Genomic DNA, 26,705 nt, shown 5'->3' with positions numbered 1-26,705 from the left:
TGGGGGTGTTCGTGAGGTTTTAGGCTTTGGGCCATGTTTACTTCCAAAAAATTTTATAAAATATAAATAGTAGCATTTTTGTTTGTATTTAACAAATATTATCAATCAAAGTTCAAAGGATTCGTCTCACAAATTACAGATAAACTGTGCAATTAGTTATTTATTTTATCTATATTTAATGTTCTACGCATGTGCCACAAGATTCAATATGACAAAAAATTAAAAAAATTTGGAAATATTTTGAAAACTAAACATGCAATTAGCAGAAGCAGGTAGAGAGGCGCTAGAGCGGCTGAGGCAACGCATATGATCCAAAAGTGTCCGGCACGGCTACTTGGAGCTAAGGACAGCTGCGGGCAATGCTCCTCTCAACCAGAACCAGCTAAAACAACCAGAGCGGCTGAGACATAACCATAAGCAGTTCAACTATGCACTAAACAAACTAGAACAAGCCAAGGACAATAGTTCTTCAGTACATCCAATGCTACTTTTTTTTAATCTCACACCAAATGCTACTAGGGCTGAGCAGGGCTAGAGGCTAAAAGCAGCTCACTTCTTGCCAAAGCGTTTCTTCTTCGATTTCTTCTTGTTCTTCTGATTCTGGGCTTTCTTTTTTGAAGTCGTGCAGGGCACCGTTGCTTCTTCCTTGGCGGGTTCCACAGTGCCTCTTCCACCTGTGTCAGGTTCTTTATCTGAGCATCCACTCCATTCATCATCCATGTCCGTGGGGAACTGGGCAGCAGGTGCACGGTCCTTCCTTCTTTCATATTCTTTTCCTGAAGCTTTCTCATTGCGCAGGAAACTGATGATCTTCTGCAGTTTGTTCTCGCCATCATTCCACATCGAGTAAAGGCCCTCAACAGAACAAGCTCTCTTGTCCCTGTAATGACAAAGCAGTTTGAATACTCAAATGGGAGTAACCACTTTCAGACAGTGGAAATTACGAATTAACACAAAATATATAAACGGTGGATATTAATGATCTTCAAATAGGAAGCCTAATTGCCTTTTTGTCTGGTAATAAAGATGGAATGGACAGTAATACATACAGTTTCCATATGCATTCACTATTGATTTTGCAGGGAACCGTTTTTACAAGAACACTTCATGCATCAAAAGGAGGTTGTTAATAGTTAAAGATTAAGCTCAAATACCCTACTAGTTAGTAGATAGGTGCACTGAAATACCTGTACCATTTCATAAATGCTGAAACATTGAATTTGCTTACCTTGGATACTTCTCTTCAAATTGACTGCAGATGTGCCTGACCTCTTCGAATAATTGAGCATCTATATTTTCTGGAGGACCTCTTAGCTCCAGCCAAGAAAGAAGACTTTCAAGGAATAGAATAACAACCCTTGCATCGTTCTACAAAAAATAGCATAAAAATATATGAACTTTACAGCCACACTGCATTCAGATAAGTAAGACTAAATGAACCTTAAAACTAATCAACTCACCTGGCCATGCATGAAGACTTGAAAAGACTCAAACTTCTCCCAGAAGGAAATACGCTCATCACTCAAATGCATTTCAATTCTGTTATCCATCTTATTATCATGCATTCTTGCGATAGGGAAATTCCCAGAAGTAACATTGCAGATTTTTGTTTCTTTTTGCATGGCAGATTTCTGCTCATCTGGACGAAGATATGCCATTACTTTGTTAACATCACTCAAATCCATGATGCTAATTCTGTAAGCATTTAAACCTCGGCTGATTAGAGGGCCTTCAGGCAAACCAAGAACAACCATGGGATTTCCAATTGCCGCTAGTGCATCACCAAATACTCTTGTGAAATGGGTTACTGTGCCAAACCTTGATTTCAGAGGCATGATCTTCTTAGAGAAATCGGGAGGTAAATCCTCAAAAATTCTGTGCTTATGAAGGAAAGCCGTGATCTCATAGCAGTCCCCCAACTGAAGAGTTAGAGTCACCAGATAAAGCATGATTACTAGTCTCAGAAGGACTGGAACATATGTAATTGCAGGTTTTGTATTCCGAACCCACTCTTGAATATCATGCTTGCTTTCCAAAATATACCTAATTGATTTGCATATGAATACCCCTGGTGCGTATGCCATGCAGTCCAGATCCATATCCTGGTCACCCAGACCAGAAGCCAGGCAAGAATCTAGGAAAGCCTTGCTTGTACGGCACTTTAGCATCTTAACCAGCATAGATTTTGTGCAAAGCACACAACCATTAAGCATAAAACGGGACAGTGCAAAAAAACCAAGGCATTCCATTAGATTCATATAGCATATTGGGGACATATAATCTCTCTCTCTCCAGTTTGCATCGAAAGTAAATTTAAGAGCCTGTTTAAAGTTCTCGACCAATGGGCATCTTCCAACACCACTGTCAAGAAATTTCTTCAAAGATTGAAAGAAAAGAGCCCACTCAGAGTCAGGATTCAGATATTGTTCAAGTCCTAAATTCAGCATATCATCAAATTTTGCTGTGTAGAGCAGATACATGGTTACTCTTCCAAGATGCCCATGAGTCAAATTCTGATTCCCTACCCTAGTATATGAGCCAAGAGAATCCACAATCAAACCATATGCAGGAGGTGAGTCAAGTATAGAGAAAAAGCTCTCTGCTGTTTCATCTGCCCAGGTCAGGAAAAGTAATCTAAAAAAGCTCTGCTCGCACATAATGAAGGAGTTTCTTAACTTTTTGGAAGATTTTGCCATACAGAACTCAGATTCTTTTAGAAACATTGCAATTTCATATAAGATAACAGTATTTCTCCACTGGGCATATGGAGACGATGATTTCTCCCTAGAAGCTTCAAAAATAGACTCCAACTTATGGAGGACACTAAGGCCAACAGAAGAAAGCTCATTTACCAGAAAATTCCGAGCACATGACTTACAATGGACAGTATCCAGCAAACATCTGTTGCCATCTTGTTCCAAAGAACTTCTACCTATGTTAGCAAGCCAACCAGAGTCCACATTAAGTACCACATATCGGTTGCCACTGTCTTTTCTCAACCCAAAGAATTTGGCACAAAGATCTTCACACATAGCTGCAGAATCATTTGATTTCAAAACCTCTGAGGGATAAAGTTGAGCAAGCACTTTGGTTACAATTAATCTCCACTGGTTCCAAATACAGGCCAACGTTTCCAATGACATCTGATTACAAGCCATCATTTTATAACACAGTTCATCTTCAGATCCTGGCTCTAACTCAATATTATATGCAGAGATTTGAGATTGAAGATGAACATCAATAATGTAACGAGCAGAAATAAGTTCAACTAACAAGTTTCCACATTTTCTCCCCTCAAGCAAGCTATAGGTCAAGCTGGCAACAGATTTATGGGAATCTGACAACAAGTCTGCTTCAAAGCAAGCAAAGCAGAAAAAGTCCTCAGATACTTTCTTCGCCATTTCTTTTACTTTTATAAGCAATTTTTCTTTCTCCGCAAAACTTTTTGGAGGCCATCCTCTACTGTATGGAGACCACAAGGAATTCGCTGTGACATAGAGGAGGAGGAGCTGTGTAGCATTCACAAATGACTCTCCTTTCTCTAGTATGTTAACCTCCAATAAGATATCACCTTTACGCTCTGCTATACCAGCAGCTTCAAGGAAATTACCCATTTCCATCTCTATACTCAACAGTTCATCCAAAAGATTCCTAGAATTCAAGAATGCACGAATATGATCCATAGAGTTGAAATCCTTGACATATGGCATCATGTGCTTTATGTCCCCACGTTCAAAATAATGCACAGCACAATTTTCTAGATATTTCTTTCTAACAGCAGCAAAGTCTGAGTTAAAATTCTCACACTGTTCCTTTTCTAACTGTCGCAGGAATTGCAGGCCCAGATTCAATACTTTACCTTTCGAGCAGCAGGAGAAACATTTTGCATAACATCTAGCTTTGAAGTAAACTTCAGCTGCCAGTGACCAGCATTCAGCAATATCAAAACAGTCTCCGGCATCTTCAAGCCTTTTAGTTCCAAATTTTTCCATATATAACATTCCTATATCCATCAGAGATTGTCACATCAGTGTCTTCACAATTTTTACTCAGATAGCATTGTATCTTTGGTGAAATGAAACTATTTTGAAAAAACAGCATAATAGAAATCATGACGCCTGACAAGTAAACAACATCGAAAGGAAGGCACCGACCTTACTAAGATGAGGAAACAATAATTTTTTAAAACTTTATGGGAGTTTTTGTGTTGTGTTCTAGAGCAGCTTGCCATTTATATTGTTTGGAAATGATGGAAAAGTAGTTCCAAGCTGTGCACTGTTTGATGCACATAGCCTCATGCCAGTAACACACTAGGCTCCTCAAAAAATAACAGGCTAATGAAGATTCGTAAATTATGTAACACACTAGGCTCCTCAAAAAATAACAGGCTAATGAGCTCGCATTTTATATAATTGAGACCCTGGTCATGTCAATGACTAAGAAAATTATGGAAAATTATCACACCTGCTCTTTTGTAGTCACCTAGTTTGATGTAGCAAGTGGCAGCTTTCTCATGCATGCCAATAGACTCATAAATCTCTGATGCCTTCTGCAGGGAAGCTTGGCCCATTTCTAAATTTGTGGAGATGACCCGGTCAGCAGTTGCAAGAAGTCCAGCAGCTCTTGCCCATTTCTCTTTATATGCATCACCAGCCTTTTCAAAGCACATTGTAGCCATCTCAAATTGCCCCTCATTAAATAACTAAAGAAAGCACTTGTTAGATAGACTTACAAGTACAGTAACATCAAAAGGAAGTTCTGTACCATGCTTAGAATGAGAATGTGAGAAAATTTCGAATCTAGAAAAAGAATAGCCTCAAGATGTCCAATACAAACCTTGGTACCCCTTAGCCTCCAATCATCAGCACTGCTCCCTGTCTGCATTGCTTGAATCAGTGAAGAATCAAGTAGTCTAACCTCTACAATGCACAATTTCTTCCAATAGTCGAACATTGGTTGACAGTAGTCATCAGCATTTTCACATATCCATAGTCTTTGCCTAGTTCGTGTGATTGCGACATAGAGCTGCTTCAGTTCTGAACATAGTAGGTAATGCTTGTTTCTGTCAAAACCTGGATGAGATATAACTTCAGATGTTGACATAACATCTCTTGTTTTCATGTAGTCATATACAACTCTCCATTTGTTCCGTAATGGCGATGAACTAAAAAAGTTGTAGAGTAGCACGTCCTACAGAATGATTTTGTAAGAAAGAGCATCTTCAGTTAAATTTAAGACATACTTGAAAATACAAGCCAAGTTTGAGACACATACCTGGAATTCAAGGCCCTTGCATTCAACGATAGACAAGACAAGAGCTTGTTTACCAACAAGGTTAAGAACTTGTTTCTTCGTTGCATCATCACGAACCAATATGACTTGCTCAGCACCAAACCCATGCTGGTCACCATGTTCACCTCTACTTTCTCCAAAAATAGTCATAATTGCATTCTCATCGTTACCAGACTCGAGAAGAACAGGTGCTTCACCATATACAAGCCCAGTTTCTGGATTAAGCTTATCAACACATGACGGGAAAAAATAGTAAAGAAGACTCATTATACTTTGAGCCATTCGAAGAACACCACAATGCGTGCGGAAATTCTGACTTAGTTGGAACATATCCGTGACACGAGCTTGTTTTCCATGTTTAGTAGCTTGGTTGCATGCTTCAGTTTCTGAGAGAAATGAGGTGTAAAACAGTGAGCGAACATCTTCAAACCTGAAGTCAACACCCCTTGCTATAGTTTGTGCTGTGTCACCAGCAAAAACAAAGCCCTCCTTAAAGTTCCTGCACACATACTTGAGAAGTGCTATTTGTGACATGGTAAGATCCTGCACCTCGTCTATGTAAATGAAATCCACCAAAGCCCCATTGTAGCCCTCAGAAACTAGACTTCTGTGAAGACTGTTGACAAAATCCGACAGATCATATTCCCTAGCAGTGCGCTTCATACCCTCATAATCAAGGAAAGCATCATAAATTTTCTCTCGCAATTTACTACTCAGAGATGAAAATCTTTTATCAGAGAGCATCACATAATCAAGCCTTTCAAGATGGCCATTGCACGGCATGTTAGCTTTGTATCCACCCTTTATGTGAGAAATTATTTCAGTAAAGACAGTGGATGCATCAAGTTTCTTCGTTAGTTCGCCATTGAAATGGGGCCAATAGAAAGCAGCAAACTTCTCAAATGTAACTTCTTTTGATTCAATAAAAGCTTGCAAAGCTCGAGTTTTCGAATGACCTCTCTCAATGCTAGGCTTGAAATCTCCATAGAACATATCAAAAAATGAAGTATGCACTGTTCCATCAAGCATCATCAAGAATTTACGGTATGTTATAGTAAGAGGATAGTGGCCATGCAGTAGATCACTAAAATTATCAGGTACATCTGTAAACTCTTCAAGGTCATCAAATACATCATGCATATGAAGAGTATTGGGCTGGTCAGAAACATCGCCAGAGCCAAACCTGCAAAGGGGCAAAGCAAAAATTAAATGAGAAATGTGGCTGACATATTGACAAAGAAATCAAACTAACTTGTAAAGTAACTAAAGTAGCTTGCATATTTAAAAGAAACATCTCTGGGCTAGAGTGTGAGTCATTGACAGATATAATGAGTAATGGTGGGTGCATACAACTAAAATTAGGACATCCGACATCATTACCTTCTAAGCCTGCAAATGTGATTTTTTATAGCTGAACAAAGCTTTGGGCTTACAGTGATAAGGACTTGTTTCACAAAACTCTCCCTTTTGTTTGTGTCCATTGCCAAGCTACTTTTGGGATCAGCCACAGATAAATCAACTTCATCCAACTCTATCCCTTGAGATGCAATCAAGGAGTGTTGCTCAATTTGATACAATTTCATTGTCAAAACAGTGGTTTTCCCAGTGCCTGACCTCCCAAGAATGAAACTAGTGAGTGGGAATCGAATTATCGCCTCCTCTTCATCAGTCAGTTCAAAGGGAATCTCAATTTCAGTCCCATCAGTAGCTGTCAGCAAATGCTTTGCCACACCAGATGATAACGAGTAAAATTTCATCAGCAAGAAGCTTTCACTAACTTTTGTATTCTCCAAGGCACATGAGGTGTCCACGTGGTCATGATCTTCCTTATCATCAAGTCTGCAATCCTTCTTATACCGAACAATATCATGTTCGGCATCCCAAACTATAGGAACTTCCAGCTTCCTGTTGAAATATTGGAATAAAAATATTGAGGTGCAAAAAGGTGAACGGAAAACAAACATAATTACAATAGGGATTTAATGTGCAAATCACAAAATTGATGAGAAAAACCCATGTACATCAATTACAAAGAGAGACTGTACAACGGTTGCTGCAATCATTATTCCTGCCCATGTGGCTAGAAATCATTGCAATGCAGGGAACAAAAGAAGTTCCATATCACAAAAGAAAATCCAAAAAGACCTACGCTCCTATTGTATGGCTAAACAATTGCATTAAGCGAAATGAAATCCAAAAGGTCAGGAAATAAGCATACCCTTCTAACTGCACTCTTCTGCAGTGGTCAAGGTAATCATCTGTGTACATGGAAAAGAGATTTTCCAGATGTTGAACAGTTCTAGCAATGTGTTGGTGTGACAAAATGTCCCATATTCTTATTATCTGAAAGTATCTTTCGTTTTTCTCCAGATCAGTACTCCAAACAAGATACAGATCTCTGATCCGGTATGCTTTTGCAAGCTGGAAAGCATCAGTCACATCAAGATTCTTTATTGGTGTCCGCCAACCACCACCAAGTTTAACAAGCTTTTGAAGTACCTCCCTCCTTAGCAGTGGAGATTTTAGTTTCATGAAAGACCTTCTAAAATTGTCACTCAGAACGACCTGTTGAGTTGTACAATACAAACACAAAAAAGAGAACCTCAGTAAAAAAATTACCCAATAAAAATGGTAAAAACTGAAATTTATTATACTCCCTCCTTTTTGTTATGTTTATCTATAGCCCAATGAATAGTTACAAGAAAAAAAATCAAGGTGAAACTAGGGGTAGGGATGCAGAAACATTGCAATAACTTCATTTTTTATATCATAGATCCTAAATTAACAACCATTGCAGAATGTTTTTCCCATTCGCCATGGAACAGAGAGTATTTATACATCAAAACAATCAAGACATCCTAACATGTTTTATATTTAGTAGCCATGCAATTTACTCTTTATTCATGACAATATAAATAGCACAGTGGCCAACTAAATATTAAGAAACCACTCTCTATCCAGTAACAGCATAAAACCTAAAGAGAGAACTTTATCACAAAATATAGATACATGATTGCAAAAGTAGAAAAACATATCTAGTCTTAACATTAACATCATAAGGAGATTGCAATTTTATCAATGATGGAATCCATGACAACAAGGAGATTTCAGGTACCTATTTATTTAAGTCAAACATCACATGATCAAATAAATTAGCTGAGTTAGGAGGTGAAAGGCCAGGGAGAGAACTTTGTTCATATAAGTGGTTGATAATTACTCCAATACAAGTCAATGTCAACATGTTCAATAATTATGACTATCTAGGCTGAAGAGATCAAACAAATAATCAAACATCATAAAACATTAAAGTTTGATTTGACAAGCAAAGTCTCTGAATTAGACTTTGATCCATAATTTCTCTTATAGTATAATGTTTATAGCAACATCAGCAGAACAATAATATAGTATTTCAAATTTGAACCCAATATTAATTTTACATAACAAATTTACAATTGTAGGGCTAACTGTAGGGTAAAGATTAGGAGGTCTGAATCTTCACAATAAGTGCCTTCAGAAATGGAGTTAGTACTCCGATAAGTGTAAACCATATGTTAATTACATGAATCAGTTGGACCATACACAATTTTTAGCTAAGAATTTCCAAGAATGCATGCAAGTCCAATCAGAGTCGAAGTGGTTAAAGATTACTGACATACTTACCTTCCATCTGGTATTGCTGAAAACTGCTGAGTTGGAACAAAGTAGATCATCGAGTTCATCAAGTTCATTCTTTACATGCAAAATCAACTTACACAATTCTGTGTCATTAATGGCATTGGAAATACATTTACGTCTCTCCGCATCAGCAACGAGGTCTGTCCAGACTGTCCCACTTTTATACAGTGTATTAGCATTCCCAAGAATCCAAAGACAATGCCTAGATCATCAAATAAAGTGTTCATTAGATATCATATGGTTATCGCATGTACCTTCAACAACAGTGAAACAACAAATAGATCCACACCTTGCTCTTGTAAGAGCAACATTTGTTCGTTGGTTGTCAGCAAGAAACCCAACATTGCCCCTCCCATTGGATCTAACTGTTGACAGTATGATGACGTCATCCTCTTCTCCTTGGAAACCATCAATTGACTTGACCCTGACATGAAAGCCATCAGATGTATCATACTTTTTGCCAAGTCTATCTTTGATAGCAGCAACCTGAGAACTGTAAGGTGAGACTACACCAATGCTAATCCCTTGGCCTCTCTTTCTCCAAGCTGCAGGGGAAAAAGGAACTGATAAGATTACTGATTCTCCTCGTGAATTAATTTCCTTGCATAGAACTGATGACAGAAAATTCTTATGAAAACTAAATAGATGGCAACATGTACAAGCCAATAATTGACTTAGCATGAATATAATTTTCACAAAAAAAATACAAATTTACTAAAGTTCGTCGATTAGATGGCATGTAATTCTATGGTATCAAGCTTCACATTCTAAGAGATGACGGAAAACAATTAATGGATAGTTAAAACAGCAAATCGAAGGTTATCTATTGCCTTGGAAACAGAAGTAGGATAATTAACATCTAGTGACAGGTCATAGAAAATAGATTTCAATATTTCATAATGCAAAACTTAAGCACTTACAGTTCTCTAATGCATAACAGAAGTTGACTATAAGCTCCTAATATGTATGTTGTGTTAGCTAAGTTGGCATCACAAGAACTTCGGGGTTATTTGTTTGTTAGAAAATAGTATCAGAGCTATTAAGAAGAGCTTCAGGTTATTTGTTTGCTAGGAAATAGTATCAGAGCTATTAAGAAGAGCTTCAGCTTGACATACATTTAAAGATGGTTTGGATCAAGTGCAAAACAACGGCAACTTCAACCAGGTTACGCCAACTGTTTCCTGCACCTTCCTTTTCTTCCCTCCCGTCTGTGATGTTTATGAAAGCATAGCTACCAAAAGGAAGACCCATGTAATCCTTGTTGTATGAAGAAGAAAAAACATTGGGGCCATCTAAAATCTTCTTCTCATAAAATTTAGCATTTGGAAATAAGCTGATACAAGGGTTCATGCGATACTGTATATTCAACAAATGCTTTTCAAAATTCAGTATGACTAATCTCTCAAAAAGACTGATTCCGAATCCAGCTTCCTTGCATACCTAAATAGAAAGAATGAAAGATCAGAGTAATGAATTAATGACCATCAAAATAAATGAACAAGAGTAGAGAAAAGTGCTGACATAGGTTTTTTGTTGAAAATTAGTGTTGCAACATTTTCATCATGGGGATGTCATAAAATTGGTACACACATTGAGGACCAGCAAATGTAAGTATACAGCATAATAAGGGTAAAGCTGAACATACTTGGCTTCTAACCAGTGGCCTCAGCTGGCAGTCATCCCCCACCAAAACAACATGCTTCAACCAACGTAAACGTAGTGGGATCACCAATTCACATTCTTTCACTTGAGCAGCCTCATCAACGATCAACACATCAAGCGGAGCAATCGTTGCGTTATGCAACCGATAAGAACTAGAGGCTGTACAGAAAATTAAAGTTGCATTACGCATGCAATAGTTCTGAATCCAGTTCCTGTCTGCACTGACAGGTAAATTAAGTGAATTTCGAAGATCTTTCAGCAATTTAAGGCATAGAGACTTTGCTCCACCTAATTCCTTCTCAATAGAAGATATTGGTTCTGCATTAATAGAGTTCTCAGTTGACTGAAAATCAAAGCCCCTTTTCACACTCTCATCAGTTAAATCTCCATCACATAAAAGGGCATCAATTTTTTCTAGCCAAACTAACAGCATAGATATATTGTTTACATTTTCATGCGAAAAGCACTTCCCTGGAAGGTGAAGCCACAAAGTCATCATGCATTTCTTTACAGCTTTTGCTGCAACATCAAACTGCTTCTTCAGGAAATCCAAAAAACATACAGAATCATGGCTTTCATCATCCTCAAGAAGCATATCGTATCGAGAACCACAGTCCTCAAAAAAAGATATCATTGAAGCAATTATGTACCTCCATCCAGACAATGATGAAAAGCACTCTGTAAGCTCATCTGCACGATAATCCAAGAAAACTTCCTGAAGCTCCTCAGTGATGTCCATGTTGTACTTGTTCCCTAATAACAAAACATCTCCGAGAGAAAGAGGTAGACCAGTTTTGTCAATCTGCTTGTTGAATTCCTTTAAATTTTTAAGGAATCGAGTGCAGACACCAACAACAGCAACATTTGTGGGAGCACATGTAAGAGTTCGGCATTTCAAACAAGCCAGAGCCCACAGCATAGCACTAACAGTTTTGGTCTTTCCGGTACCTGGTGGACCCCATATAAGTTTCGTGAGGTTCAAATGTCTACACCGTACAGCTGAGATGATAGATTCAATGGCATCCACTTGTGACTGATTTAGATTAACTAGCAGTAGCTGCTCTGCAAAAGATGTTAAACAGTCATCCTTTTTAGCACAGATAGCACAGACATCTTCACCCTACAATGGAACCAACAAAGAGTTAGTTATCTTATCTATAACATGGAATGAAAATTAGGAACATATGCTCATACAAAGTAATAACTTGAAAGGTATATTACCATATTTCTGGGGGCTAAAAGTGACCTGATTACTGTGAAATTATTATTCATGCTTGAGTCGAAGCAAAGTGCTTTCCATATCCGTATGTTTGTCATGATATTATCAAGAAACGTTGCGTGTACAAGTTTACTAAAGTCTCCTTCCAAACCAGTACCATTTGAAACTTTCACTTTGAAGCCCTTCTGATAGTCATCATTCATGGAAACTTCAGTAACCATTGCCAAGCAATACGTTAAACCATAGCGGTTGAAGTCATCTGTAGCTTCAGGCTTCATGCTAGACAAAATAAATATATCGCCGTTCCTTGCAGTGTAGGTCTCCGTAGAAAAACCAGCACCATTGTCCCAGAAGTCAACATCCATAAAATACAGTCCTGATTTGCCTGCAGCTTCCATGGAAAGTATTTTTGATGAGGGTGCTTCTGCGATGAGCTCAAGGCATGAGCTTAGGCCTGATCTTGTTTCTTCGATCAGAGGTGCAATATATGACCTCAAGTAGTCATCAAGAGAACTAAAGCTGAATGGGATTTTCTCCACCTGAATAGACAAACAGTTGGTGAAAAAACAAAGGTGGGCAGAAAGCAATGGACACACAATATTTGCTCATTACTTGGAAGACTTGGAAGGAACAAATGGGATCATATGATTGCAACTCGTGTCATGGTGGTTCTGTTACCTAGTATAGATCTTAATGTTTTTCTAGAATAGTACCTTAATGTTTTGACTTTGAGGCTGAGGCCTGCAAGAAATTATCTGAGGTGGTATACAAATTCTCTCCTGTGTATTCTCTCTCTCAAGAAAAAGAGCTTCCTGCTCCAACTTTTACTAACCATGGACTCATATTTCTACTACTCTAAGTTTATCAATAATAGCATTTTATATGAAGTTTAGGAAAAATGGAAATGGTGTTATGGAAACACACCAACCTTTTTTTAGATAAGGGATAAAACAATATCCGGCCTCTACATCCAAGGATATACACAGCCAATTATTACAATGTTTGGGATTAGAAAGGAGTAAAAGCAAACCATGGTCTGAAACACACCAACCTAGGAGGAACTAGTTGGCATTTTATTCTTCTACTACTACAAGTATATCAATAGTAGCTTTTTTGACAAAGTTTAGGAAAAATGTATTTTATTATGAAAACACACCAACCTAGGAGGAACTAGGAGCCTTTTATTATTTTATATTAAGAAGAAAATAGGTACCCAAATTCGCATCTGACCAGAAATTGAACCTGGGTGGTCTAGGTAATCTACGCCCTCAACCAACTGAGCTAGCTCAGCTTCCTAGGTAAAAAGTAGGAATTGTTTTTTCAGAGATTCCAAGAGATCAGCACAGGTGCTTCTTACAAAGAATATGTGCTCCATCTGGTCCTTCACAGGGGGGAAGGTTGTCGATCCCCTCAATGGCATCGCAGGGGGGAAGGTCCTCAGTCCCCACAATGGCAGACAAAACTTAACCTTAGTGAGTAATTTGTTGTTTTTCTGTCTTAGCCTATGCAGCCCTCCATAGGCCACACTTCTCGTGCATGTACCACACGCTGTTTCTGCTATCTCTCTCGTATATTAATGATGATAAAGCCAGGCAACCAGGTCTTTCAAAAAAAAGTAGTAGTCGTTTGTAAACACATGGGGTATCATTGGCAAATCACCATGGACATATGGAACTTAATGCTAACTTAACAAACATATCACTGATTTCATTTAGTGCAGAACAGCAGAACCAAGCAAAGATTGATACAGAACATCACAGGTGACATGCCATTAACCACTTGGAGTGCCCCTTCTCGCGACAAATCTGGTGTTGGAGTGGATGTCATAATTTGCACCCATCCCAATGGACAAGAGAGCACAACATGGAAGAACGGTTGTACAGCATGACCGGCAAGGGCACAAAGATGGCTCATACAATTTCCATGGAAACAAAGAAATGCCATAATTTTCAGGATCGCTAGGAGGAGGACGCAGGTAGTCCTTGCAGAAATTAGGGACGAGTGTTTCACATGGTCGATGGCGAGGAAGGTCCTCACCCCTCTCTTTGGTAGACAGGCCCTTAGTGAGTAATCAGCTACTGTACTATGGCCTTCATAGCCCTCTGCTGCTATAGGCAGCGCTCCTCGCCCTTGGGCCTTGTTTAGTTCTGAAATTTTTTTGGTTTTGGGTACTGTAGCATTTTGTTTTTATTTGACAATTATTGTCCAATCATGGACTAACTGGGCTTAAAAGATTCATCTCATGATTTACAAACTGTTGTTGTCGTTTATATTTAATGCTCCATGCATGTGCCACAAGATTTGATGTGACGGGGAATCTTGAAAAGTTTTTAGTTTTTGGGGTGAACTATAAACAAGGCCCAAACATTGTTTCTGTCATCTTCTACTTATTCTACTTATAAATAATATAGCCGGGCAACCGGATCTTAAAAAAAAAGACATGCCATTAACCATCACATTGCTTACCAGTTGTGGAATAAAGATTTTCAATCTCCAGCACCAATTTACATAGAATGTACCGATCTGTCTATCATTAGGCACGATGGTGCTGGCATGTGTGTTCAACAGAACATAATGAAACTTAGGAGCTGTATTTTTTTTTGGAGTTCTAGGGTTGATGCACCGACCATATGTATAGCAACAGAATCAAAGATTACATCATTCAGAAGCATTCGGTCAGACCGAATCTGTGAGACCCACTCACTAAATCTTAAACTGGGTTTTGAATGTTAAGTTTTACTATTCAGATACAGGCTACATAATTAATCCTCACAAAAGGCCATGCATGTATGCTACATCACAGATGATAATGCAACTTGCACAAAACAAATTAAGGGGCTACAATTGCAACTTAAGGTTGCCACAACAAACTTTACGTAGTCAGTTTTCCTAGTCAGTATTTGGTTGTCGTCATCATAACTTTTAGTTTTGCCTAGCTTCTCACTTGGCCCACCTATCATAGCGACATAGACTGATTTTAGTTTTCCTTACTTTGCTTAAAGTTAGGCAACAAATTATTGACATAAAACCCTGGCAGTACTTAGTAGGCTTATAGGCAAGAATGTGCGGCAAGCATAGCTCTCAATCAAACATGCCTCTAATTAGGCCTTGTTTAGATCCAAAAAAACATTTTGAATTTAGCTACTGCAGCACATTTGTTTGTATTTAATAATTATTGTTCAATCATGGACTAACCAGGCTCAAAAGATTTGTCTCGAGGTTTACAAATGAACTGTGTAATTACTTTTTTTTATCTATATTTAATGCATCATGCATGCATTCAAAGATTATGATGGAGAATCTTGTAAACTTTTAGAATTTTGAAGGCATCTAAATAAGGCCTTAATATAAGGCAACGTATCATATGCAACTCGGCTTCGTGTGCAACTTATGCAACCACCAATTAAGGCCACAGGATCTGAGGTTTGTTTCACTTAAACCCCTCCGTTTAAATCTAACCCGTGTGTATTCAAATGGGAGGGTTTAAGTGAAAAAAACCTTAGACATTGGATCTAGATCCTGTGGCCTTAATTGGTGGTTGCATAGGTTGCACACGAAGCTGGGTTGCACACGAAGCTGGGTTGCACATGATACGTTCCCTTAATATAATTCTTTTCAATCAGTACAATCCTAATCATTCGATTCAATGGCAAAGCCCAAGCCTTCATGGTCCGGAGGATGAGCAGAATCCAACGCTAAAAAAGTAGACATATTGTCAGAAGTAAACCTTTAATCATCAGTTCATTCGTCGCCAGCAACGTGTACGCATTAAGCACCGTCTCTCACATTCAAGCTCCACCAACTTCTACCACACAGCCACAAGCCGGAACAACAACAGCAGGACATGCGAGTCGTCGAACAGATGCATATCAAAACCGAAAACCCAAGGAAACGCCTAACCATGACCGAATGAATCGACCTCCTCAAGCAAATGACGCGAAAACTACTACCCAAAAGGGGAAAAAGAACACAAAAACAAAATCGCTAAAGTTGGCAACCGCCGTTCAAATAATAATCGAAACCAAGAGCGCGCCACCCGAAGGATCGATCGATTACCTTCCCCTTGTGGAGGTCGTCGTCCATGATCTCCTGCACCGACCAGGAGAGCACGATGTCACCCAAATCCCTCTCCTCCTCCGCCATGCCGCCGCCGCCGCCGTCCTCCCTCGTCCCGCTCGCTGACTGTTCACCCGCTCGCTCGAGGACGAGCAGACCGCATTTGCCGTCGCAAGGGATGGAGGCGTCGAACTCGAAGAGTCGCTTCAAGTGAAGTGAAGTGAAGGCGATGCGACTGCTGCTCAGTGCTCAGTGGAAAGCCGTAGCGGTGAGTGGTGGGGTTTAAATGCGGAGTGATCTTTTGCTTCTCGTGGAAGAAACGAGGCGGTTCGTCTCTCTCTCACCCTGTTCCTTCCGCCTTCCGCGGCCGTGGCCTCGGCTCTCGGGGTTGGAGTCTCGTCAGTCTCTTTTCGTGGAGATTGGAGGAAGCAAAGGGCTGGGCCTGGACTGACGAGGCCTAAAAAGAGAAGTTCATCCTCGTCGGCTGACAAAAGCAGTTTGTTTAAGCCTTCTTTAGATACACCTAAAAATCTAAAACTTTACAAGATTTCCCGTCACATCGAATCTTACGGTACATGTATGAAGTATTAAATATAAATAAAAAGAATAACTAATTATACAGTTTACCTGTAAATCACGAGATGAATCTTTTAAGCCTAGTTACTCCATAATTAGACAATGTTTGTCAAATAAAATCAAAAATGCTACAGTGTCAAAATCCAAAAACTTTTGCATCTAAACAAGCCCTTAGTTCACCCCGAAATCCAAAAAATTTTCAAGATTCTCTGTCACATCGAATCTTGTGGCACATGCATGAAGCATTAAATATAGACAAAAATAAAAACTAATCACACAGTTTGACTGTAAATCACGAGACAAATCTTTTGACCTTAGTTAGTCTTTGATTGGACAATATTTACCATAAACAAACGAAAGTGCTACAGTAGCGAAATTCAAAAAAATTTCACATTTAAACAAAGCCTTAGGCTTGGACCTTGTTTAGTTCACTCGAAATTCAAAAACTTTTCAAATTCACCGTCACATCAAATCTTGTGGTATATGCATGAAGCACTAAATATAGAAGAAAACAAAAACTATTTACACAGTTTATCTGTAATTTACGAGATGAATCTTTTGAACCTAGTTCATTTATGAATGGACAATATTTGTCACAAACAAACGAAAATGCTATAATACCAAAATCCAAAATCTTTTCGAAACTAAACAAGGCCTTGTTTAGTTTCCAAAATCTTTTAGGCTGTGATACTTTGTTTTTTATTTGACAAATATTGTCTAATTATGGAGTAATTAGGCTCAAAAGATTCATCCCGCAATTTACAGGCAAATTGTGCAATTAGTTTTTATTTTCATCTATATTTAATGCTCTATGCATGTGTCGTAAGATTTAATGTGATTGAGAATCTTAAAAAAAATATTTTTAGGGTGAACTAAACAAGGTCTAATCTTCATATTATCCCTCCGTCCGTGATGAGGAGTTAACAATTTTACATTTAACTAAATTTACAAAAACTACTCTATTAATTCTAAGTTATAAAAGGTTTTGATATTTCTATGTTATATTTTATTATACATCTTGAATTTGGACATTGTAGCACTTTCGTTTGTATTTTACAATTATTGTCTAACCATAGACTAATTAGGCTCAAAAGATTTGTCTCACAAGTTACAGATAAACTGTGTAATTAATTAAAATCATAGAAAGTGGGTCTAAGTTAGAAACCATGTTTACAAGAGATGAAGTAATATGATTGGTTGAGAATAGAGAGAGAATGAATATGATTGGATAAAAAATTATTATATAGAAACTATCCATTGAAGTCATAGTTTTTATACATAGTATCTATAGTTTCTAGCATTGAGAGTGCCCTAAACTTATAGATTTTGAAGACATCAACGGGCACGGTCACCATGCTAGGCGCCACGCAACCACGGATGAGTGGTGAGGCCTTGTTTACTTCAAAAAAAACTCAAAATTTTTAAAGATTCTTCGTCACATCAAATCTTTAGACGTATGCATAGAGTATTAAATATAGATGAAAATAAAAACTAATTACACAGTTTGGTCAAAATTTATAAGACGAATCTTTTGAGCCTAGTTAGTCTATGGTTGAATAATAATTACCACAAACAAATAAAAATGCTATAGTATTACGAAATTTTTTTCTTCACCAACTAAACACGGCCGAATAATGGTGATTGAGCAAAGGAGGCAAAATATACGTGCATTGTGTTTAAAGAGGCAAACAAAAGCGATGCACCACTACTATCGGGTCAGACGTGATGGTTTTTAATTGTCGTGGTTACCTTCACTTGGTTTTATTTGGCAAAAATCTAAAGACAAATTATTCGTTCCATGGGTAACGTCCACATGCGTGAGGGTTAAAGGCTTTAAAGCTAAAGCAAATGTGAGAGAATTGTACTTATCTTATGGTCTAAAGATTTTTACCGTCAGAGTACGTGTATGGGGAAAAATTAATCATAATCATTATTTTTGCTTTGACGTAGGTATACCCATAAGCCAAATAGACACCCCACTAGGCAAATCAAATACCTCTTTTATTTTTTTCGTCATGAGAACACGAACAGATAAAAGATAACTTTCATTGACGAGCATATGAGCTCCAGACACTAACTACTGTCCAGTTAGCCATGTCAGTTATTTTCTACTGATACACCATTAAAAACTTTAAAGTATATTTTTCTATCAGGATTCAAATTTTTACGCACGTAGAACTATCCCAGTTTTCACTAGTGAGGGCCATGGCAGGCTAAACTGCTAAAGAGCCGGGCGGAGGGTTCTGTTGTCAAGCTAGGCCAGCTATCCCATCATTTGGGACGATCAATATCTTACACCTATATACGGATAAAATAAACTTATACCATATATCCATCGGATTGACTCGTGGTCAAAGTTTGCCTCATCCAAACGGCTAGATCGTTCAACGGATTTTGAAAATTCAAAGACACATATTTTAAAAATTCCCAACTCCAAAATAATTAAGATAACAATAATATTGATTCTCATAGTCTACGTGACTATCCAATCCAAATGGCATCTCTTAAGTTCTTTTAATTTCATGGGTTGATTGCATTGCCACTCCCTAAGGCTTCAAGCCATGGCTGCCATCTAGGCACCCCACAACTTTTTTCCTCTATATTATGAGCGAGGCGTAGGCACATGGCCAACACATCGAAGTTTCTCACCAGCCTAGGTACTGATCTCACGAGCAAAAGGTCATTTTGTGGTTAGCGGGAGGATGCTTATGGTTATTAGCACGCTCGTGGGGATCTTAACTCTAGGTTGCTGACCTTATCGTCAATGGACATGAGATGAAAGTGAGCGGCCAACTTGATGGATCAAGAGCTAGAGGTGCTAATATGCAACTTGTAGTGTATTGATCAAAGTTATCAGAGAAGAAGACGATGAAAAAACTTGATAGAATATTGTTTCCTTTTTATGTTTTTATGTGTAATTTGAGGATTTACTGCTATACCAAAATTTGAGTATAATTATCTTTTTCTTCAGAACTTGTTCTTCTTTTTTTTGTTAGAATTTTTTGCGACAAAGACCTACTTCAAGGAAGTCAAGGGAGTAGCAGTAAAACTTTGTACCAACCCGTCACAGGGAAAAAGTTACAGGCGCCGCGCGACATTGCTCTCTCAAATGACAAGGCGCTCCCTGGGTGTTTGATGTACCAACTAAAAGTCTACTAGGAGGTATTACATCTATTATCACATTAGGTGTTCAAATATTAATAATAAAACTAATTACAGAAGCCATAACTAATTCACGAGACAAATATATTAAATTTAATTAATCCATCACTGGTATATGTTTACTATAGTATATACAATTAGTTTTATACTTAACCTATATTTAATACTCTAAATAGTGTCCAGTGTAGTAGATGTGATAGAGAATAAATTTTATAAGATGAGAGCACACATGTCAACTTCGCCAGTGGAATCCACGTGGACGCCTATTTGGATATAGAGGTGTCACATAATTATTCTATGCCTACTGACGGATTAATCTATGGGGTGTTCAAAAACTAATAAAAAAATAAGTTATAGATTCCCTAAGCAATCCGTGAGATAAATTTATTAAAGCCTAATTAATCTGTCGTTAACACATATTTACTGTAGCATCATGGATTAACTCGTCAGTAATTATAGACTAATTAGGTTTAAAAAATCGTCTCACAAATTAGTCTTAATCTGTGTATTTAATTCCATACATAGTCTATATTTAATACCTCATATATGTGTCCAAAGTTTGATGTGATAGGAACTAAATTTTAGATGGCGGAAATCAAACATGGATGTTCACATATAGGGGCTAAAGGTTAAGAGGTATCATATCGGATGTTATATAGGGGTGTCGCGTATGGTGTTCGGATACTAAAAACAAAACAAATTACAGATTTCGTCAGTAATCCACGAGATAAATTTATTAAGCGTAATTAATCTATCATTAGCACATGTTTACTATAACAATCATGGATTAATCTGTCAGTAATTATAGACTAATTAGGCTTAAACAATTTGTCTTACAAATTTGTCTGAATATATATGTGTATTTAGTTTTATATTTAGTCTATATTTAATACTCTATGCATGTGTCCAAATATCCGATGAGACAACTACCTTTATAATATACTAATATTTATTATACATTAGATTAAGTATGAAATATACTTTTATAATATACTTATTTTGCATATATAAATATTGATATATTTTTAGTTAAACTTAAAAAAAATTAACAGGAAGCGAGACGTGTATTTATACGAAGGAAGCAGAGAGAAGAGGAAGGGGTGGTTTTGGCGGGGAAATGGTAAGAAAGAGGTAAGCGGGGGGACTTGGCCCTGCCACAAAAGCCTATAAACCACGTGCACAGCTATGCACCCTTGGCGCCATCGGTGGTGGCGTCAAATCCAAGATCTAGATACTAAAATCAAACTACCACATACATAATTATAAGAATCTTCCGAAAAAAAACCAGAAAACGAAAATGACGAGTTCCACAATAAGAACTTCAGTGTGCATCTCCATAACAGAGGGATGAATTGCTTCCACTATGCATACAGAAACAAAGGGAAAATAAAGGCTTCGGAAATCTCTCCTTAGGCAACTTCCGCTTTCAGGTTTCGATGAAGCAGAAGCACGCAGCAGTTCCTGCCTCTGGTGATGATGGCAACCACCTGATAACAGTACTGAGTGTAACTGCTAGCCTTCTTCAGGAATGAAAAAAAAATCCTTGTATATGGGCGATGGTGGTACGTGTGTCTACTCTGTGGCAATCAGAAACGGAAGTCCCCTGAAAGGAGTGAAAACACTTTGATCAATTTCAAGCACCAGAGGTCGTCAAACAGTAAAACAGAATCCACATAGTGACAAGTCAAATTTGGAACAGAGGACAATTACTTACCAGCCACCTCTTCTAGAGAAGTAATCACTGTCCAGGGAAATCGCGAGAGCAAGAGCCACTGCCCTTTCAGGCAAAGTCAGCTGGCGAACCACATGCAGTTCATCAACCTGGAACATTTGTGAGATATAAGTAACTGTGAAAGGTGGGCATCACAAACGGCAAGTGATACCACTTACATCTGCAGCAAGAGCAAACTTGTGGCTCTGTCCCTCATCACCAAACCGGATAGCATACTGGCCAGCATCCGTGAAGAGCTACAGTGGTCATAACAACAAGATGATGTTTATCACTCCAAACTCATTAGTTCTTACAATCCCATTCCTTCTATAATCTAGGAGCAAATGTAGTACAATTGAGAGAAAAAAGCAGTCCAAAAAGATGCAGGGTGTAGCATAATTAAATCAGTATCAGACTCCAACATGGATCTGTTGTGATTGAGATAGAATACCACCATAACTGTGTCATCAGGCGGCAAATCCAGTACAGTATAAAAAAGTTACACACAAAATTTCAAGTGTAGAAGAAAGCAAAAGCAGCACAACAATTTAGATAAGACAGTTCTTAGTGATCTAGGTTTAAATCATTAATCTGTATGTCAATGAAAACATTTTTTGCTGTCAAACATGCAATTGGTTCATAAGAGGCATGCATGGACATGGATGCCCATCAGGTATAACAAGAGGGTATGCTTTGATCATTATACGACGAAAAGGATATTACCTCAAAGCCAATGCCCCTCCAGTTACGATCAATCTGAGCCAACAGTTTATCATCTTCATTCACCAGGCTAAAGGTCCAGTTCCAGAATCCTGGATTCTCAACAACTGCAAATTGCCTATTCCTGAAAAATTATGAGATGGTTTCAGGCAGTATAGTAAGACAGGAACTACTCAACGAACTGGGAGATTTGAACTTAGTCAGAAAGATAAGGGAAATGTATCAGAGTACCATATTACCCTAAGTACAGGTCATAAATTCTCCGCCAAAGGTGCCAACGCCTGTGAACTACACCTATCTCCTGGCGAAACCCAAACAATGAAGCTTTATCAGCACTTCCCCATAGAGTCATTTGCAGATGATAGTCCTATCCTAGTTAGAGCAATCTAATGAAGAATACCTACATACCTTACCATCCACTTCTGCATAAATTGAGCTGTTAATCCACCAAAATGGCCTGCGAACCTAAACCCAGTAGTACAATTCAATATTATTTCCACAAAACGCCATAGAGGCTTGCAGAAATATTACCTTAAATATCTCGTTACCCATAGCATCTGTTATTTCTGCAACAAATGGCCTTCTTGTTCTGAGTAGCTGAAACATGAACAAAAAGGGATTGGATTTGCACTAGTAATCTCCAAGAAGTAAAAATCAATTTTAAGGATATACTCTTTTCTTCCAAAAATCACAATTATAAAGCCAATACATATTTAATGCTTGGCATCATGGTATCTATATACCAGTTCTGAACTATAGTTGCATCAACCGCTACAGGAGAATATATTTAATTTAAGTGTCTTGCTGTGTGGTCTTACGAAAAACATCGCTGCCCAACTCTAGTTGCATCAACCGCTACAATAACAAATTCTTTGCCAAACCACCCAAGATAAGATAAGAGCAAAATAATATAACAGAGCCCTGATTAAGAAACTTTAGTTATCAGTCCGACCGAATCAATAATGATTTGTGACTGAAAGTGAATGCCTGCCAATACTTGTTCTGTAGCACAGGAGGAACAAGATATTTTTTCAGTCTCTCAGTAGCACATGATGCATGAGGCAGTGATTATGTTTCATATGGAGATACAATACAGTAGATAGTGACAAGGTACAATCAACAATATTGACTGCACATAGAGTATATAAGAATAACTAAATCCAAAAATCCCAAGTATTATGATGCAACCAATTTGAAGTTTGAATGCGAAATGAGACACTTCCAACATAGAGACTAGCGGATTGCTATGCAGGTCAATTGAAATTTCTTGACCCTTGACTCAATTCCAAAAAATGACATGAAGCCGTAGAACAAGCTAACACAAGTTCATTTAGGATCAAGAAACCACATAGACGTACCTGCCTAAAGATGACGTTGCTTTTCTCTCGAATAAAACCTACTGGCTGGACATTGAAAGAACAAGGACGTCAGTGCTTGAACCATATACAGAATTAGAATACATAGATAATGCAGCAAGGGAACCGATTACAACAAAGACAGAATAAAACTTACAGATTGTGGAAAGAGTGGGTCCATTATGATATACCTGCTCTCCTGAAGCCCAGATGATAATATGTAAGATTTTGAAAAGAAATGGAGAAGCGTCTTAAACCAGAAACTTGTTGCACATGCACTAGTCTGTACACACAATTCACCTGCTCAAAAGCAAACATGATGTTCGCCCACTCAATATCCCTGGCAATGATGAGGTTAGCTCTTGCAAGAAGTGGAGCCAGTCTGGCCTATGAACACATTAAAAATATATAATCGGTTATTCCAATAGCTACAGAATAATTCTTCAAACTTGAGCACAGAGAACATTGACAATCAAGATAAATCACAAGTAGCCGGACACAATCAAGCAAAGAAGGCAGGAAAGATTAAGAAATAGTCAAATAGGGGATACTAATTCAATACATTTTTAAAGGATTGGGTAGTTTACAAAAACTGACAGGGCAGCATAGGATTCACGGATCAATTACTCTGCCTAACAAATGCATGTTGACCTCTAATTCCAACATAATTTTCTTAATTTTTGAAATACTGACTATACTATCTTCGTGTAATCTCTGAAGCCAGTTTGGCCTATAAATACATTTTAAAACATTATCAGTTATTACAATAGCTACAGAAAAATAGCTCTAAAATTTGAGCACAGGGAACATTCCCAATGAAGATAAAACATCAAGTAGTCAGGTACAATCAAGCAAATGCGTTACGAAAGATTAAGAAATATGGAACAGTAAAACAGATGGTTAACTGGGTGAGAAGTTTTTAACTGACTGGGCAGTATAGGATTCTCACACCAGTTAGTAATTATATTACTCAGCCTAGCGTGCATATTGACCTCCAATTCCATAATTTTTCTTAACTTCTGAAAATAACTCTTTGTGCCCAATTATCCAATAATCTAAGATAGCATCCGATCAAATCAAATGTCACCACACACAACAATGTAAAACAGACTATAACCAGATGGTTGAATTAGAGTTTCAGAATCTGCTTGCCTCGAAGGGGTTGAGGTCCTGGTATTTGTACTGAGAGCTCCTTGACGGTGCCTCCCTGGCTGCTCCCGCAACCTCCACAGAACTCGCGAACGCGCCGAGCGAAGGCTCCGCACCGCCGCCGGTGTTCCAAGATGACGCGCCGACGCCCCACCTCCTCGCGGCCTCCTTCTGCTTCCTCAGCTCGTCTACCCACAGCTTCCGCAGCCACTCCCGGGGCACCGCCGTTGACCCATCCCAGCCGCCGCTGGCGAACCCGTGGGATCCTCCTCCCTTGACGAGACCAGTGGTGGACCTCGCCGCCGCGGAGGCCCTCCCGGCCGCGGCGGCGTGAGAGAGCAGCCTCGGTAGCCACCGCATCGCCGCAGCGCAGAGAGGCCGGGAGCAGGGGAAGGGGAGAGACGCGGGTGTTCTGAATTCTGACCTTCTAGAGGATTCTAGAAGTTTGATTCATGGATGAGAGTCATGAGACTCCTGTGCGTGTGAGTGTGACCCCCGAAATCGAGGAGGTGGTTGTTGCTGCTGGTGGGCTGGTCTGGGCTTATTTAGTTCTTTCATTCAAGTTGGGCCATGAGCATATGCGGGGCGTAGCTCAGAACTGAGCTATGTGTATCGGGTTATATATCGGGCCTCATATGGAAAACTAATGTATTGTTTCCTTTAACAAAACCTCAAACTTCCTCTAAAAAAAATCAAACTCACTCACACACCTTTTTTTTGCGCTATAATGGCACTGTTTTGCGGACGAGCTACCGTGAAATCACCTCACCTTTGCTGAGGTTGTCGGTAAGGAGTGCCGAGTACGCCGCTGTTGACGACGCAACTGAAGTGTGTTTCCACGTACTACGCCCCAAGGGCGCGGGCAGCCCACAGGACGAAGCCGCGGTTGCCCGGTAGCGTGGCCGCGAGCTCGGCGGTGACGAGGAGCGACTCCGGGATGTCCCACGCGAATGAGGAAAAACGAGTGGAAGAACCGGCCAAGGGCGCCTAGCGGGCCACCAGCGGTGGGACAGAGGAGGAAGAATACGAGATGCGAACGGGAAGGTGGTTCACGGGGTTGACCTAGGCCGGCCACGACGATGCGATCCTTGCGGACTTGGGGTCGTCGGCTCAAGATCTGGTAGGGGTTTAGGCCATGCGTCGGCCATCCAGGCGATGTCGGGTACATGATATGTCTGATCCCAGTCCGCAATCACGAGTTCATGACTTCACGAGTTGAGCCAGATTCGCCGATTCGTTGTCACTGTATTACTGTTCATGGCAGCCTCAGGCTCAACCTATATATGTACGATGCAATGCACAGAACAGATCCCATGAAGTAGTCAATGCAAGTATAGGAACAAACGCGTTCGTGAACGAGACAGAGAATTCTCATCTCACGTACGCAAAGATGTCCAGCTCCAACTCCAGGCGACAGGGGGCAGGGGCACGACCAGCACCGCGATGATGCGTTGTCGGCCAAGAGGCCACGGCGGGGGCAGCAGAAAAAAAGGCACGTCTACCTCGTCACAAGATTGGGAGATGGGTTACAGCATCCACAAGCTGGACATCGACGACTTGGACTCTGACGCCCGCGCCGCCATCATCAGCAACAACAAGCGGGTGGGGTGCCTCCCCGAGCCCTGCGCCATCCGCATCGAGGATCCGGTGGACGGGTACCCTGCAATTGTGACCGCAATCGGCCGCAAGATCTTATTTGTGACCGACCGGTACAACGACGAGGCAGTGGCACCGATCCTCATCTACGACACGGAGACGGAGATGGCTTCGCTGGCCATCGGGCCTCGCCCCACGCCCGTGCTTCGCCCCCTCGCCGAGCGGTGGTCGGTGAAAAGCGCCCCCACGTCGATGCCTTTGGGCAACTGCGATCTCGTCACGGCCTGGCCTACACCGTGCACCCGGACAGGCACACCATCTTTGTGTCTGCAAAGAACTATGGTCGAGCGAGGGAGAGGGAGGTGCGACCCACTCCTTCGACACCCGGAGTTCGGCGTGGACGCGGCACGGCGAGTGGCAGCTGCCTTTCCAAGGCCAGGGTTACTACGTCGACGAGGTGGACGCGTGGGTGGTAGGGCTTCGCAGGGATGCATGGGTTCCTTTGGTCCTGTGCCATCCCTTCCCGCCGTGG

At 39.7% G+C, this 26,705-nt stretch overlaps 2 protein-coding genes across 2 annotated transcripts; both read right to left on the bottom strand.

The window, feature by feature from the left end:
* LOC8071108 lies at positions 234-16,264 on the bottom strand. Its single transcript, XM_021463422.1, has 14 exons — positions 15,905-16,264; positions 11,851-12,387; positions 10,613-11,749; positions 10,083-10,407; positions 9,257-9,512; positions 8,953-9,169; positions 7,511-7,857; positions 6,673-7,197; positions 5,275-6,475; positions 4,837-5,190; positions 4,465-4,702; positions 1,461-4,003; positions 1,229-1,368; positions 234-880 (listed from the first exon to the last, which is right to left on the bottom strand). Exons 1-14 carry the CDS (start codon positions 15,989-15,991, stop codon positions 550-552), a joined length of 8,238 nt encoding a protein of 2,745 aa, XP_021319097.1. The 5' UTR covers positions 15,992-16,264; the 3' UTR covers positions 234-549.
* LOC110436646 (altered inheritance rate of mitochondria protein 25) lies at positions 20,849-25,092 on the bottom strand. The gene is made up of 11 exons (XM_021464076.1): positions 24,581-25,092; positions 23,729-23,815; positions 23,586-23,627; positions 23,432-23,476; positions 22,605-22,670; positions 22,482-22,538; positions 22,313-22,374; positions 22,077-22,197; positions 21,533-21,610; positions 21,357-21,463; positions 20,849-21,245 (listed from the first exon to the last, which is right to left on the bottom strand). Exons 1-11 carry the CDS (start codon positions 24,935-24,937, stop codon positions 21,215-21,217), a joined length of 1,053 nt encoding a protein of 350 aa, XP_021319751.1. The 5' UTR covers positions 24,938-25,092; the 3' UTR covers positions 20,849-21,214.

The sequence above is a fragment of the Sorghum bicolor genome, chromosome 6, assembly GCF_000003195.3.
Source record: "Sorghum bicolor cultivar BTx623 chromosome 6, Sorghum_bicolor_NCBIv3, whole genome shotgun sequence".
Classification (NCBI taxonomy): Eukaryota; Viridiplantae; Streptophyta; class Magnoliopsida; order Poales; family Poaceae; genus Sorghum; species Sorghum bicolor.
The sequence above is the reverse complement of the archived record's forward strand: the minus strand, read 5'-3'. Positions and strand labels throughout refer to the sequence as shown.

What these genes read in the sequence shown, in the direction of transcription:
- LOC8071108 (XM_021463422.1), bottom strand. Translation starts at nt 15,991, where the DNA reads ATGGCGGAGGAGGAGAGGGATTTGGGTGACATCGTGCTCTCCTGGTCG. An exon ending in AGAAGAGTGCAGTTAGAAGG is followed by an intron (nt 7,198 to 7,510) that starts GTATGCTTATTT and finishes ATATTTCAACAG; the next exon opens with GAAGCTGGAAGTTCCTATAG. An exon ending in AAGTCTTCATGCATGGCCAG is followed by an intron (nt 1,369 to 1,460) that starts GTGAGTTGATTA and finishes TATTTTTTGTAG; the next exon opens with AACGATGCAAGGGTTGTTAT.
- LOC110436646 (XM_021464076.1), bottom strand. Translation starts at nt 24,937, where the DNA reads ATGCGGTGGCTACCGAGGCTGCTCTCTCACGCCGCCGCGGCCGGGAGG. An exon ending in GCAACGTCATCTTTAGGCAG is followed by an intron (nt 22,671 to 23,431) that starts GTACGTCTATGT and finishes TTCATGTTTCAG; the next exon opens with CTACTCAGAACAAGAAGGCC. An exon ending in GGAGGGGCATTGGCTTTGAG is followed by an intron (nt 21,611 to 22,076) that starts GTAATATCCTTT and finishes TGACCACTGTAG; the next exon opens with CTCTTCACGGATGCTGGCCA.